We start from the raw sequence: 16,511 nt of genomic DNA on the forward strand, positions 1-16,511 counted from the left end.
GATCAGCGGTTTTATTAAAAAAAAAAAAAAAAAAAAAAAAAAAAAAAGTTGCCTCCGTTTTTCCCTCGGGGAGGACTTTTTCCTTCCTCACACAAATCTGGCGCTTCTTTCAAGCGGGGGGGGGGGGGGGGGAGTTGCCTCGGGTCGCCGCGGAGCCCCGGTACGGGGCGGCGGTGCTCGGGGCGGGGGCGTCCGGCAGGGCCGGCGCTTTCCCGGGCGGTATCCAGCCCGCTTCCTGTAAGGCGCTGCTTTTTTTTTTTTTTTTTTTTTTTCATTAGTATTATTATTTTGGGGGAAGCTGTGCTCACACAGTGAACTTCGCCCCACCGACCTGCGCTTTCCTTGGAGGGCGTCCTGCCCCTGCTCTCCCTCCGCGCCCCCCCGGCGCAGGGGCATCGTGAACGGCAAAACCAACGTGGCAGCGGGGTTAGAGCCCCTGTACGGGGGGGGTGGTGGTGTTTACAATAATTAACAGTCTCTGTTTTACTTCCCTCTCTAGTGTTTCAAAACAAACTCCAGTTTTTGGAGGGTTAGGTGGTGAACGGCAGGTATTCTGCTTTTGTTGTTATTATTGCTAGAGTTAATATGGCTTTATGATGGCACGCACGAAGCGTAATTTGCTTCCAGATTGCTTCCATGTGAGCTTCACAACTAGGAGCCATGCTCCTAGTAGCCGCTCTTTTGTCTGCCCTGTTTCTGTCTCCAGTTTTCCACCCTTGCGCGTTGCTCTTGTCCCGGCTGTAAGGAAAGCTGCCTGTTCCTAGCTGAGTAGTTTGAAGCCAGAAGACAGGATTAGATCATTTAGACCAAGGGAGGGCTAATCATGATGTGAAAACGCATGAGGTACTTTAAAGCCAAGGACCGGGCTATCCCTTTCCGCTGTTGCCGTGAAGGTGGGGTGCTGCTGCGCAGTAGCAAGGCCAGAACGGGGTAGTCATAATAAACTAAAAAATGTGGGTTGCTTGCCACAAGAGTTTTGGTTACCAACAATGCTCAATTCTAAGTGGTAGTATAATGCTATAATCATGGTAACAGATAACAACTATTGATATTATCTGGATCAGTAAGAGCCATGTCCCCTTAATGAGCACTGTTGCAGTTGATTCCTTGAGAATGTAGAATGGACAGGAAAAAAAAAAAACAAAACCAAACAAACAACTGAGCATCTCCTGATTTTTGGCTTCTACCTTTCTTGCAAGGACATCCCTTGTTTTATGTTTGATGAATAGCACCTGTTTCTGGCTCACCAGCTGCAAGCACTGACTGAGCAAGTGACTGTGTTCACACCAGCTGGGAGCTTTTTCTTCCTTGCTTCTCACGATCCCCATTTGTTCTTCTCCCTTCCTGAACATCTGGATGCATAGAAGCTATGGGAGAGAGGAAGGAAAAGGGACAACAAGGTGGAACAGCATGTTGCATGTGGTATGTTGCATGTGTTTCTTCCAGAGCCACAATGCATGCTGAAGTTAGCGGTTTTTTTATTACGTTCCAATATACTGTTGCATGTGATTAATCTGTTTTGTAATATATTTTTATAGGCAGTGGAAAGCAAGTGTTTACTTTCAGCTAACAGCTGAGCAGCAACATACCTCCACACATTGCTTGAAAATGTTTGTCCTAATGCTTATAACTTCTGTTATATTTAAATAAGTGGTAGAGGGTTGGGGTTTCTGTTCTGTTTTTGTATCAATGTGCAAATAATTTCAGTATCTGAAGTTAGACAAAGAAATCATGAAAGCAGATTCTTTTTCTGTGTCCAGTTACTGACTTTAAGCTTAGCTGACAAGAGCTGACTCCAATTTTTTCTGTCAGAGCTGTTATCTCTCAACGTTTTTAAGAATGAGAAGTTCCTTTCAATTCTGATGGATTCCCAGAGGGAGTGATGGTATTGCCAGTCTTCTGAGGATGAGGGTGAGACATGAGATATGCTTCAGTAAATATTTTGGCCATGGGTGTGTATTTTTGAAGTGGAGGTTTGTCTTTTTTCTTCTCTGTAAGACATCAAGAAGGATAGACTTTAATCTGGGAGTACATTCAACAAGTGAAATATCCAGAGGATGGGGGAACTGCCTGGAGCCAAGCTGCAGTGGGGGAAGAAGGGGGTAATTTTCTGGCAGTTTCAGGCTTGCAGCTTGCTTTCTGTAAAGCAAAACTGAAAAAAGCCCAGGGTCTGCACAAGGCAGCTGGCTAGAAAAAGCTATATAACACTGCTTGGAGTTGTTACAAATCCATTTGAGTTAGGTCCACCTAATTCAGCCACTTAAACCAAGCAAAAGCTTCTTTTGCTAAATCTCTTCAAGTGACTGTTGAGGCAGCTGCAGGCTTTGTGTCATTCCTGGCAGGCTGAATGAATTGTACTGTAAGTTGATTAAGACTTTGTTAATGGCTGATACATTTGTAGAAGGAAGTAGTATGGCAGTCATGTGTAGTATCAGCTGCAGAAGAGAGTAAGTTTGGGATAAGGTTTACAGACAATCGGACTTCTTTAACTAAGGGTAATATGTCCACACAAAGTTGTGCCAGCCAGTTCCTGCCGTTCATGGCTCTGCAAGATTTGGCCTCATTTTGCAGAAATTAAGTTTAGACTGAATTATGGTAGAGTCCTGTGACTCTATATGTAGAGTTACTAGGCTAAATAACTGATGCTGCATACTCTGGTTATAAATGAAGTAGTAATGTTTTTAGTTAATAATGACATTTGAGAACTCTTCAGTTGAAATTAAGTAGTAACAGCAGTGATTAATTGCAAGACTGTACTTGCTATCAGCTTGAAAATAAACAGCTCTATTAGACTTCAGGAAATCCACAGTTACCTTCAGTGGTTCTTTGTCTGGGGGGACTTCTGTTGAGAATAGCTTAGTCTTATCACATGTATTCATAGTCCCCTTTGTCTGTGGAAAGACGAATCAATCTATAGAATTAGTGTTTTAAGATTACTTGGGGATTATATGAACTGGAGTTTATATAGTGGGGAGGCTTATTAGCGTGAGAACTAAAAGCAATATTGAAGTAAAAAAGGAATGGTTTGATGGGAAGCAGCTTCTTCAAGTCAAGGGCCATTTTCTTCAGGTTATCTGAACTCTTTTGGTAAGAGTCTTAAAATTAGCTTTAATTGAGGTCCTTTAGGTAGCTTAGAAAAAGATGTCTCGTGAAGTGGCTGCTGTGGAAGATACTATGGAGTTTACATCAGATTGTTGCTCTGATCATTTTTACTGTGAACTGTTAAATTTCAGCTGCCTGCCCGTTACGGGGAGTCCAATAACTTGTGTTTCTTTATTATACTTTTCATTCTTCTACTTAGGATACACAGTCATGATTATATTGCACTCTACTTGGAAACGTGATTGAATAATAAATCACCTTGCTTGTAGAAAACGCGTGCTCTATTTGCCTGACTTCACCTTCCAAGTACTGGCTCTGTCTCAGCAAAATTGACGAGCTTTTTCCAAGACCTGTGTTTTCTCCCTATGAATGTATGCACTAATTAATCTCTTACTGTCTCGTTCTCTCAAAATAAAACATCTTTTCCCACTCTCGAGTCGTATAAATGTGCTTTTCTGCTCTCCCTCCAGTTCTCAAACTTCACTTTGAAAATAGTCTGCTCTTGGTCAGTACACAGTTTGATCCCATCAGTACTTTTTACTTTGAGGTAAAATAATCTCACTAGTCCCTCTTTTGTAAAGAGATCTAAGGATTGATTGAGTTCTTTTTTGCCTCCAACATCTCACTGGTGACTGTGCTCAATTTGTTGCTTACTATAAGTTTAACTTATTTTCAGGATCGCCGCCTACCGGGAGATGATTGCACCGCTACCTTGCACAGTCACTGCTGCCATTCTGTTCAGGTGGACAGATTTCTGACTCTTCCCTGCATGTATTTGTTTCTGCGTCACAGAATTAAAATTGCGTTGCTTGAATTGACCAGCTTTTTTTCCCAAGCAACCCAGGGCTCAAATGAATCACTTTTTCTCATGCTTCATTTGCTTTAAGTCTTAGTTGTTCTTTTCCTTCCCCCCCATGTAAGAAATTCATCTCTATTAAAAATCATGTCATCGTTGTTCTCTCCCTGTCCCCCTTTTTTTCTTAATTCCTCCCTGACTGTGAACCCCACACTGTCCTAAAGTTGTCTCTCCCTTTGTACAAGCCCTCAGAGAAGTCTAAGGTGCCAGGCAGATATAACACAGATATAACTTCCCTGTGAAATCTTGTAGGAGGGGCAGATTTCTTGAACAGAAGCATGCTATAATCTCATAATGCTGTAATTTTCTAGGTATGCACTTAGCACAGCAGCATCACCTCAGAAAATAATTCTAAGGCAAGTACAGGCACCAAATTTTATAGTTTAGTGGGGTTTCTTTTCCTCTATCTGATTGCTTGTACCGATGGTTTCTAACCTGTCCTCAGAAGATCGTTGTCAGTAAAGCTATGGGAGCTCAACTATGGTGTAAATCCATATTAAGTCATGTAAATAACAGTTACATGTATTGTATTTTCCTAATGTTTTGCACTTATCTGATTCACTAAGCAGATGTAATATCACTTAGTAATATTAGCTGCAAAATGATTTTTTAGGGCCATCTTAACTACATACTTATTTAACATCTTCATGGTTTTAAACTATGAGATCTGTCTCCCTAGTGGAAATCTCTGGCTATGCCTTTAACATTATCATTTCCAGAAACAGCTTTCTAGGTAATTCTGAAAAGGTTTATATATATACACATATGCATCTATATGCATGTTTTATGTTTTACTTTCTTTCAACCCTATTGCTTTCAAGATTTTATCGGCATTCAGCAACTAAACATTCTTGCATTCTTCCTCCATGTATTGCTGAAAGATGATCATTTTGAGCTCTAAGCGTGGTTATTTTATAACGTACAGTAATGCTACATCACAACTTAGGATACAGACTTGGAACCACAAGCAGTAGGTTACCTGATATGGAATTTGCCCTTGACCCTGTCTTAATCCGCAAGCAGGATTACCACGGGGATCAGCAAATATCCAGCACTTAACACTGTGAGAAAACACGGTGCTAGGATGGGGCTGCAGACATCAGTAAAAGCAGGCTTCATCATTTGCTGGCTTGGTTAGGTTTTTTATTTTTTTCCTTTTCCTTTTTTTTTAATGTAACAGAGAGAGGTGGGTGGCAGCTTCTTTCCAGCTTGGAAAGCAGAATGCCCAAGTGACTGAACTGTGCTGGTGGGGGCTGCATATTTCCATGGTCCTTTAGAGACCTTCCCCCTGCAGCTCTAACTGAATGTATTGGTGCTCTGAACGGATTCGTTATACCAGCATAATGCCCTGTAACTCTTAGGGGATACAATATTGGCAAACAGAAAATTCTTCTTTCCTTAAAATGACTAATTCAGGTATAGCGATGGGAGTTACCCACACTGCCTCTGAAGTAAGGCTTCAGCACAACTCTGTAAATCACTGTTGTTACTTAGTAGTAGAACATACGAAGAAACCCAGCTGGAACTTTGCTCTTGGATGATTAAATACCTGTAGCCACTGGTTACTGATTTACAACTGGGAGTTCACAGCCATGTTTACAGAAAGTCCTGTGTGTTGTGTTTCCCCGTTAGAGGTGATGGTTACTTGCATACAAAAACATGGTTTTGAATGAACAAGATCTTCGCACCAAAACTGCAAATCCTGGAGTGATTTGCAAGAGCTTTCTCAGTCTGTGCTAGAGAGTTGCTGATGTCCCATGTCCTTCAAAATTAGTACACATTGCAGTGATAACTCAGTCCAAGTGAAAAATCAGTCCAGATTTTAAGACTACTCATCAGCAATACGTACTTGGAAGAACACATAGCTTCAAATGTTCTAGGCATATTTATATAAAAAGTATGGTACGTGTGTTTAAAAAAAATAAAAAAAGTCTGTTTTCTGCAGATATTTAATATAGTTGATTTTGATCTGGGACCTGGTTGGCATCTTAGAATGGTAGTAGAGGAGATACAGCTTCAAGTTCAAGTGTTCTTGAGTTGGAAGGGAGAGTTTGGTTAGGTTTTATTCACGGGAGAAAAGATATTAAAAAAATGCCAGAGTGACTTTGGAATGGAACCTGAATTTTCATAGAATATATGAAACTTTAAAACACTAATTTTTCTCAGCTCTTTGAAGATTTTGGTACGTTTTGAAATCTGTGCAGCTGATTCAAGATGAAAATCCCTGGGCCAAATGACTAAGATGACAGCCTTCACTTACGTGCTTGCTTCTTGCGCTGCAGCCTTTCTGAGTAGAGTGATCTAGGGGGTGGAGGTGGAAGAAATGGAACCAGTAAAACTCTGTCCTTTTTCTTCCGACTGAAATTGGGGCTGGGAAACAAAGTTTCCCATTATTTTGTGTTTCATGCTTCAGATCTGCTGCCAGAAGGCCCCCATCACTCTCCAACCTGTACAAGTCACGAATGTAAAAAGTTATTTTGTTGTGTTTCAGGAGGTACCTCCTAATGGCACTGACTTCATGTTTGTTCTGGAACACATTTGGCTTAAGTGCAGCTATGGATTCTAAACCCAATATACTTCTGTTTCTGGCTGATGATCTTGGCATCGGAGATATAGGTTGTTATGGGAACAATACCATAAGGTAAAAGATCACTCAGTACAATATACGTAACACTATAGAACACCTATCCTGGCTAATTAAGCCTAATTATAAAATAAGAAATGTTTTAATCTCTTAATCTAAGGCTCTAGTATTTAAGTACTTGTATATATGTACATAGGATTGGGGCCTAAGTAAACAGTGTGCAGTGGGAAAAAAATAATGTCTTTTCATTTTGGTTTTTAAGTTCTTTCCGGGAATTCCTCCCACCCCTTCCTCCATGTGCTAACTCTCCAGCCACTTGTTTTAGTATTGCAGTTACTGTTTTCTCTCCTCATGCATTGATTTCTTCATTCCTTTTCATGCGTAGTTAAGCCTTACTCTCTATCCACCCAGTGCTTTTCCAGAATCCCTCATCCACTTGCTTGCTGTCTCCACCAAAACTTTCCAATCCAGATTCATGTGGACTGACCCACAGAATTTATTATGTGAATATGTGCCTTCAAAACTAGTGGTTAAATTTCTTCAAAACTAAAAAGGCAAAGCAGAAGTGACTGGGCATTGGGAGCAAGTTTTACAAGCCTCAGCTCATGTCCTCCGAGTGGAGCACAGACATTTTGTTGATGTGCTTTGGGTGCATCTCCCTCACATGATGTTGGTGGGATTGTGCAGAGAAATGGGAATGTGCTCGTGGAACTCTTGTCCTCCTCTGCTACTGGTGAGGGTGGGGGGAGGCCTCTTTCATGGTGGTGTAATCCATTCTTCTGGGAGAATTAGGCTCCCATGCAACTGTAACTATGTAAAGTCATCCCTGTATTATGAGATAAACAGCATATGTTAAAAACATGGAAGTCTTGGTTTCAAGAGCTCCAGATACCCGGGGAGATTCTCTGGCTTAATAAACTCTGAAATCTGTCCAAATGTGCTGGCAAAAGTGATCTATTGGAAGTATTGGATTAGAAAAATATCAGCCTTTCTTAGTTTTATTTTCAAACTAAACAATATAAGTGTTTAGTTTGAAACAAACAATGCCTAGGTTTCTTTTCAGTGTTGCCAAATGCACTCTATGGCTGTGTCCCGAGAATGGATTCTCCAGTAGCTACAACCCGCTTCAGCCACTGTATCAAACTTGTTACATACTCCAGGACTGACATAGTAAGGATGAGATTTTTTTTTTTTTTTTTTTTTTTAGGGAACTGTTCAATAGCTCTACTTCCTCTTGGCAATTTATTAAAATAAGTTTCAGATTACCTTGCTTCTATTAACCTTGAAACTGTTTTTTAGGACCCCGAACATTGACCTCCTGGCAAGAGAAGGAGTGAAACTTACTCAGCACATTGCCGCAGCTCCGCTTTGCACTCCGAGCAGAGCAGCGTTTCTCACGGGCAGATACCCCATCAGATCAGGTTGGGCCCATTCTGAATTACGAATTTCTGCATATGGTGCTGAGGTACTGCAATAGCCAATAAGTATTGGAACGGGAGAATTCAGCTGTTTCCTCAACCTGAGATAGAAGATACACTGCTAGAGCCTCAAACTTTCTATAAGTAACTTCCGAATGGGAACCACTGCCTCACCAGCTGACAGATATTAGCCTGACTTTATAAGATGCGGGAGCTCTATATGATGAAAATAGATAGGTAAGGAGAAATGGCAACAGCAGTAACATCCTTACTACAACGTTTCCTTACTGCAACACAGCCTAAGGCAAACTGATGAAATTCCTCCTGATGGCGATGGTTAGGGGTAAGGGCTTGAACCAGGGCTCCCAGGAGAAAGGAGTTCATTGCCGATAAAGTGCAGAGTCACAGAACTCCAGTGAAAAATGGAGTGTTGCCTCCATTCCCCACCTACCTAAGGTGCCTTATGGAGGACTTCATAGGTATGCAACTTTCACTAGGTGCTCTATAGGAAAATTAGATGCCTACTTTGAGATCTAAGTGCAAAATCTGTGTGTGTTGGGTGAATTATATCTCACCTAACATGATACAACATCCCTCTGAGGTAGGGATATGCAGCTGTTATCTCCCATTTTAGATGAAGAGCAGAGACACTGAATTATCATAGTTGCTCAGAAAGGCAGAAAACAAAACCTACCATGTACTGTCACCAGTGATTTATTTCAGTTTGATGGTAAAACTGGTGGCAAGCCGTATTTGTTTTGAAATATGACTTTTGACTACCTGAAGTACTTAGACACAGTGATGTGGCTTCCTACAAGATATGCTCTGGTTTATGTCTTGTGGGGAACTCTGCTGGCTTCAGGTTGAGCTCATGACGTGGAGGTTGGTGGGAGCAACCCAGCCTCCGCCAGAAGAGCACGAAAGGTGGGCAGGAATGACCGGAGCTGTTTCTCTCAGGGATGGCATCCAGCAACAGGTACCGAGCACTGCAGTGGAACGCCGGGTCAGGAGGGCTCCCTGCTAATGAAACTACTTTTGCCAGGCTGCTACAGCAACAAGGCTATACCACTGGACTGATAGGTAAGGGGAAATGTTTTGGTGTGACCTTCAAGAATGAACTAGTTATATGAAGGGAATTTAGGGATTGTATTCACTAAAAATGGTCAGTTAATCGCAGATACGAATCCTCTCCAAAAGGCTGAGGGGGTAACCACCCTCTTAGTTGCAAGAAGACTAGCAATACTGCAGTCTAAAGAGTTTTAAGACAATGATAATGCCTGTACGGGGCACTCAAAACGGGAAGAATTAAAAACCGTCTCATTATTATAATGGGTGAGCATTTATTTTGGTTCGCCTAAGTTTTTTCAAAGGTTCATCCACTGTGGGAGTTTTGTTAATGTAGATTGTCCCAAACAAAACGGTGTCTTTAAGTATTTCATCTGCCTTTAGGAGGCAAGAGGCAGAGGAACAAAAGACGATAGGGAAAGAAAGGAACAAAGTTTGTACCCATGGAGAAGAATGTCTCACAGATGAGGTGGTGAGGTCCAAAGAGGCATACTACAGTGGCTGTTTCCTCAGAAGAAGCCAAAATACAAAGGTGTCAGGGAAACACTGCCCCAAAGCACCTTCCTGCCTGTGACTTTCATCAGACTTCACCAGTTTCAAGATTCATCATTCTTTTGCCAAATATCTCTAAAATCAACTGGCAAGGTCTCTCTTTTCCCTTGCATTCACTTTTATTACTGTCAAGTGACAGACACTCCCGCAATGGATCCCTTCACAGAAATGGGTAGGTAGGGTAAGCACTGTGTCCCTTAAAGCCAGGGGCTTTGGGGCCAACTGTACCAATTTAGTTGTCATCTCTAAGTGCTGGAAATAGATGTGGCTGCATTGAACCACGAGCTAATGAACTGTAGTCTTCCTGGCTGAGTCTGTAATTACTTGGCAATCGCATAACCCAGCAAACCTCAGGGTCCTTTGATCCAGCGTGTTATCTAAGCAGACAATGGCTTCTGTCTGCTTGCTCTATTTTGGGCAGGGTTAGAGCGAAAGGTTGGTTTACGGCCTTTTCTCCTTTTCATATGGAGTTGGGACGTGCCAGAGAAATCACTTTCCTGAGTCTGGTGATCAATATAATCTGTTAATATTTGCCAAAAGTTTACTGGATTTTCCAGTAAATTTGTAACTTTATGTTAAAATGGAGTTGCAAGTAAATAATCCAAAGTTAGGAAGGGAATGTATTAAAGCAGCCAGCGAGTTCAAGTACCTGATCCTCATTGAAAGTTAATGAAATCCCATCCTTATGTGACCCTTAGCTGAGTGGCTCAGCATCTTGAAAATTTCTCTGTTTATCCCGTGTCCGTTTGGTGATCGCCCATTAAGGTATGACATTCACCTGATCAGGCAGTGGTTTCACCCAGCATCCTTGTGTATGACGAGAATGTGTTGATACTCTGTTGAAAAACGGAGTGACTTGCCTAATTCCCAAACAGATGCTGACGATGCTACCCTGGGCTCCTTTTGAGTTGTCTACCTTCATGTTCTAATTTCTTTCATGCTTTAAAACCTTCAGGAAAGTGGCATCAAGGTGTAAACTGTGAGACCTTCAATGATCATTGTCATCATCCTCTCAATCATGGGTTTGACTACTTCTATGGTATGCCTTTCACACTTCTAAACAACTGTCAAGAAAACAAACCTCCAGAGCTGGATGTAGCCCTTCAAGCTAAGCTTTGGCTTTACAGTCAAATAATTACTCTTGCTGTGCTCACTCTCACTGCTGGAAAACTGACTGGTTTGATTTCCATCCGCTGGAAGATAATTGCCTGTTTTACTTTGGCGGGCGGCCTTTTCTTCATTTCTTGGTACTCCAGTTATGGCTTTGTGCACTATTGGAACTGTATCCTGATGAGGAACCACGATGTCACTGAGCAGCCGATGAGGTTAGAGAGGACTGCTTCCCTCATGCTGAAGGAGGCAGTGTCATTTATCGAAAGGTAAATGATTGTTTGTAGTTTTCTTTAAAGGGGCCACGATGTGCTGGGCATTTGGAATAGAGTATTTTTCTCCAGTAACTGTGGCTGTATCATGATAACTGTTTTGAAACTCATATCCGAGTTCTCTATTTAGAAACCCAATGAACTTAAATTTTAATTGCGACTGTCTCACATTGGAAGCTACAGTAAATGAGATGGATTTTAACCAAATGGTACATGACCATCTTGCGTTGCCCTGTAATATGCAATTACTATATTGCTCCAAGATTAACTAGCTAATTTTTACACTTCGGTCTACGAGCCTCATTTGTGCTCTTTTTCATAAACCCTTCAAAACACCTAAATAAAATGTGTGTGATGCACAAAATTACTTTATGTGAAAATCTCAAAACACTTTAGATCTATTTTTATGGATTGGGAAGGAAGCCAAGATCTTTCATTTTCTAGATTCAAGTTCTACATGCACAGCCTTTTATAATATTTCTGTGCATCGAGTGTCTTTTCTGTAAAACAGAGAAAGCAACAATTCTTTTCTTAAAGTTTGTGAAAACAAATATATTGAAAATTGTAAGTGGCCGTCTTAGAAAAGCCACATGAATATTAAAATAAATATGAGACTGTATCCAGTTGCATTTAATTAAAAAGGCATTAGAGTTAGGCATATGATTAATTTAAGCAGTGTGCAAATGCTATGCCTGTTTACACATTGGAATTTGAAAATAATCTGGCTGAAAAGGATCTTTCTTGACAGTTTTGTTTTTGCATGAAACGTGGGCAACTGGATCAGTGGCGATGCACTAGATGTGGGTACAGTCTAGACGTAATGTGTGTGTATCTCTGCATAGATGAATATGGAACCTTCCAAAAATATTCCAAACACAACAAAAAATATATTTTTTTGTTTGCTTTTAAGAAACAGGCACGGACCTTTCCTCCTGTTTGTTTCCTTTTTACATGTTCACACCCCGCTCTTTACCACGAAAAAATTTCTTAGGAAGAGCCATCATGGTTTATATGGAGACAATGTAGAAGAAATGGACTGGATGGTGGGTAAGTATTCTTCGTGAAGGATTTGTTTCTGACTCATACCCCTGTGTATTTTAAAGCAGGAAAGCTAATAAGGCCAAAATACCTACAGAAATCTAAGCTATTAAAAACTTCTTATAGGGCATTGCAAAAGATGATTATTGAAATGTTATAAATGTGGCTTGATGTTTCTATTTGGTTAATAGGAACCTTGCTGTCTGTCTTCTTAAATTTAAGGCAAAATTCTGGATTCGCTTGACAAGGAAGGTTTGAAAAATCGTACATTTACATATTTTGCCTCTGATCATGGAGGACACTTGGAGGCTCGGGATGGATCTGCCCAGCTAGGTGGCTGGAATGGTATTTATAAAGGTAGGAAAAACACTGTGACATTACATGAGCGTTAGAATCAGAAGCAATGAATTTGCCTGACTGAAGCTATTAAGGCTGGAATGAGTCGCATTTTTAGCTTGAAATATAGGCAACATACAGAGGTGCTTTAATCTTGCAGTAAAGTGCAAACGTTATTACACATTTCCTTGACAAAGGTATTGTCTAGCATGATACCTGTACATTATTTGGTGTTCTCAAGTGAAAGGCACTAGAAAAAATGTGATAGTTCTCTATATTGAATTCTCTCTCTCTCACTGAGCCTTTTTTCCTCTCTCCGCAATAGGACTGTCTCCTTATTTGCTCATTTCTTTTTCTCATTATGTTCCAGAAATCATTGCTCTCCAGCTAATCAATACAGAATAGAGTAAGGGCATACTGTGTGATGACTTGCAGCAACAATTAATTCCCCACGTGCTTCTATATTCCACCCAAACCCAGTGCTTAACATATGGCCGTGGTGGTCTAAGAGGATCTCACTCTTTACCTCCGGCTCATCCCTTTCTGCTGTGAATCATTCTTCAACCTGCTGGGCAGTGCAGTGGCTTTTTTCAAGCCAAAAGAATATGCATTCATTGCATTTTCTCCCACCTACCCCAACAGTCTTGTGTGATCAGACCACCTCATCCTGTGACCTGTCAGGAACATAGAAGCATAGAATCATCTAGGTTGGAAGGGACTTTGAGTCCAACCATCACATGACAGTATTTGTCAGGCTTGGGCTCTGTTATCACTGATGAAGCATCCACCTCTTGCCCAAACTTTTCATGTTTTTATTTTCCGAAAACAGATTTCTTCCATTTCAAAACCTTCTTGAGCTGCTCCACAGGGCACAGCAGAGGTCAAAGCTATGGAATTTTGGCTCCCATGAGGTGGATGCTCTGCTGCTGAGCAATGGAGGTTTCTGGCCCTTCTGAAAGGGAATGGCTTTCAGTTAGTCTGTCCATCCTCCATCTCACTTACTGCTTTTGCTTGAGAAAGTGCTTCTTTTTGTGGATGATAACTGATTCATAAGCCTGATGGGATCTAACAAAGACAATGTTTATTCCATATTGAATATATGAATGCAAACAGGTTTCTGCTTTGGGAGTAGGGTAAATATTGTCTTCATACAGCCCGGATCAGGTTGCTTTATTTAGGTTAGTTTCTTTTAGTAGCAAGTTGACAAAAGATGTTTTCCTGCCATTTGAACTAAAGTGTATATGGCATGTTTTCATAAATTTGTATTTTTTGCTTCTGACTTCAGAGATGTTGCATTAAGTATTGGGAGAGTGGGGTCCAAATCTCAACTTCAAAAAAGGAAGAGATGCATAAGGCATATGGAAATATAAGTGCTAAGGACACATATTTGAAGGGAATCCATGACTATAAAAAGAATAATATTTTTTTTAGCTGTTTGTTAAACTAAGATACTAAATTTTAAGTCTTGTGTAGGTTTAAAGAGAATATCAAGTATTTCTTCAGTCTTGTGAGTTCTTCCAATTTCCAGTTCCCCCTCTTTTCTTTTACTGGGAAGCTTTTCAATAACACAGGTGAATGCAGGCAGCCTACGAAGTGGAGGATAACAGAAGGTTGAAGCTTTTTTTATTGTTGCTGAACATAGGTTTTCAAAGGTAGATTTATTATTCCTATTCTCACCTGGGGTCAAAGTTAAAGTAGAGATTGCCTCCCCCTCTCTTTCTAGGTTTGAGTAAGTTATATATCACATTTGGAGACCTTCTAAAGTATGTGAAGTCCAATGCAAATTAAGAGTCAAATCTGTTGGATAAGCAGTGTATTACTGCACCTTTTTCTATACATTCAAATGCAACAAGCCAATGAAGAGGGTTGTGTTTGCCTCTGAACTGCCATGTGTTGATTCACTTCACTGCAGGTGGAAAAGGCATGGGAGGCTGGGAAGGAGGAATCCGTGTGCCAGGAATATTTAGGTGGCCAGGAGTGTTACCTGCAGGCACAGTTATTGATGAACCTACGAGTCTTATGGATATTTATCCCACACTTGTTCATCTGGCTGGAGGAATATTGCCACAGGACAGGTATGGAGGTGTTTTCAACAGGAGAAATTGATAAGAGAGCTAACTGCTAAAAATTCACTGAGTTCCCCATCATCCTTGGAGATCCCACAAATGTTTAGCCTCACGCCTGGTCTGAGATTTTAAATTAGTGAGCACGCTCTCCCAGATGTGCCCACAGGTGTGCTCACGGCCAGGGGAGTTGTTTCTGCCAAAGACCAGGTGCTGGTTTCAAACCCAGGTTCCTGAATGTGTTCAGGAAAGAATTGGTGGATGAGGTTGTTCTGGTACTAACTGACTTGACTTATGGACACTTACAAATACCTCCTAAAGTCATTAAACCCATCCTTGCTCAACAGATTTCTTTAAACTCCTTTGAAAATTGCTACATGTAAACAATTATGAGATTGGTATTGATTTCCTGAATAAATTACTTTTTTCTGCTAGACCAAGCTCTAAATATTATTTATGTATTGCTAAATGGAATAAGCTGACCCAGCTATTAATAAATAAACAAATAAAATCTAGGGATCTAAATATTGGCTTGCCGGTCTGCTGGCTGCTCTAAGTCTATGACCAAATTATTCTGTATGCTTTTTCAAGCACTGATGCAGCCAGTGCAAAGGCAGTGATAAATATGCAGTTCACTGTCAGGTTTGTCCCTGCCTGAATACGATTCTCCCTATTATATTAGGGTGATTGATGGACGAAACTTGGTGCCTTTACTGCGAGGAAGATCTCAAAAGTCAGAGCACGAGTTCCTGTTTCACTATTGTGGGTCCTACTTGCATGCAGTGCGGTGGCACCAAAAGGACAGTAAGTATAAATGTTTGTTCCATGGTAGTTGCAAAACATAGGTTTTCTCCTCTTGATAGCCATCTTGATAATTGATAGTTTTATTACATGATGGGTGTTTATCAGCACTGATTTCTGAGATCCTTGAAATTGTATTGCATTACACACCAGTGACTCTGGCTAGCTGGATGCGTCTTACAACAAAGAAATATTTGTAAGTATCAAACCTATAGGAAGTGGGGTGGGAGTACAGATGTCTACTACTACACTGGAAATTTAATGTGGCTTTCTTCACATTTCTAGTGATATCTACCTTCAAAGTCAGTACTCCACACAGAGAATCTCATTTGCGGTGATGGGGGTGCCAGGGTGTGTGTGAAGAGGTCTCCTTAGTAAATAGCCATACTCCTATTGCTTGAAGGCACTTTCCATTTTCTTCTCTTGTCTTGTAATTGTGCCATAAGATTTCTTTCCTGCCAGGTGGAGTCATCTGGAAGGCTCATTATGTGACCCCTGTCTTTCATCCACCTGGGGCTGGGGCTTGTTATGGAAAAGGCATTTGCCCGTGTTTTGGGGAAGGCGTGACCCATCATGACCCTCCGTTGCTGTTTGATCTATCACGAGACCCTTCTGAAGCCAAACCTCTGTCAGCTGACACTGAGCCCCTCTTTGACACTGTGATAAAGAAGATTGGAAGGGCCGTAGAAGAGCATCGCAGGACACTGACTTCAGTCCCAGAGCAGCTCTCTTTGTACAACATCATGTGGAAGCCGTGGCTGCAGCCATGCTGTGGGACTTTCCCATTCTGTTGGTGTGATAAGGAAGGTGATAGCACACAAAGTCTGTGAGATGGATGTGTAATAACGTGTCCTGTTGTACTGAGTCTACTGCTGACGGAGTTGTTGGAAAATAATTGTGTCCTTTCTCTGGGAAGCAAAGTGAATGAAAATAAAGAAAAGGAATTATGATCAGAGATTTTCCCCTTCATTCTTCACCACTAGCCAAAGGTCTAAGGAAATCCTGTCTGGTGTGGTAAAGGGCTTGAATGGAGACTGGTTTTGCAGCTTTGCATGTAAGAGATGGCTGTGGAGGTATATGCCTAATCTCTGTAAAATTTATGCCTGATGAAGGAATACAATTTGAGAAGTCTGCAGAAAGCATAGTGAATGGTGCTGAGTGGGCAGCAGTAAGAAATATCAGACTTATGCAGATCTTGGCAGTTGTGCCCCTTTAGTCCACAAATCGTGGTCGTACTCTATCCAGACATAGTAATTGAAGTCATTATTGCTTCCAGTACCGCTGTTATCTCTGCGGAAATATTGTTGAGAACTT

The 16,511-nt window shown here is 41.1% G+C and overlaps 1 protein-coding gene across 1 annotated transcript in view; it reads left to right on the forward strand.

The window, feature by feature from the left end:
• The window catches only part of LOC309670380 (arylsulfatase D-like), a 38,755-nt gene extending 22,623 nt beyond the window's left edge, over nt 1-16,132 (forward strand). Inside the window, exons 2-9 of the mRNA XM_082481305.1 lie at nt 7,842-7,963; nt 8,918-9,040; nt 10,533-10,956; nt 11,870-12,006; nt 12,220-12,354; nt 14,246-14,408; nt 15,079-15,200; nt 15,660-16,132. Coding sequence (XP_082337431.1) covers nt 7,842-7,963; nt 8,918-9,040; nt 10,533-10,956; nt 11,870-12,006; nt 12,220-12,354; nt 14,246-14,408; nt 15,079-15,200; nt 15,660-16,027 — 1,594 coding nt within the window. The 3' untranslated portion in view covers nt 16,028-16,132. The remainder of the gene's footprint in view (nt 1-7,841; nt 7,964-8,917; nt 9,041-10,532; nt 10,957-11,869; nt 12,007-12,219; nt 12,355-14,245; nt 14,409-15,078; nt 15,201-15,659) is intronic.
• The last annotated feature ends 379 nt before the right edge of the window (nt 16,133-16,511 follow it).

The sequence above is a fragment of the Vanellus vanellus genome, assembly GCF_965231255.1.
Source record: "Vanellus vanellus genome assembly, chromosome: 1".
NCBI lineage: Eukaryota > Metazoa > Chordata > Aves > Charadriiformes > Charadriidae > Vanellus > Vanellus vanellus.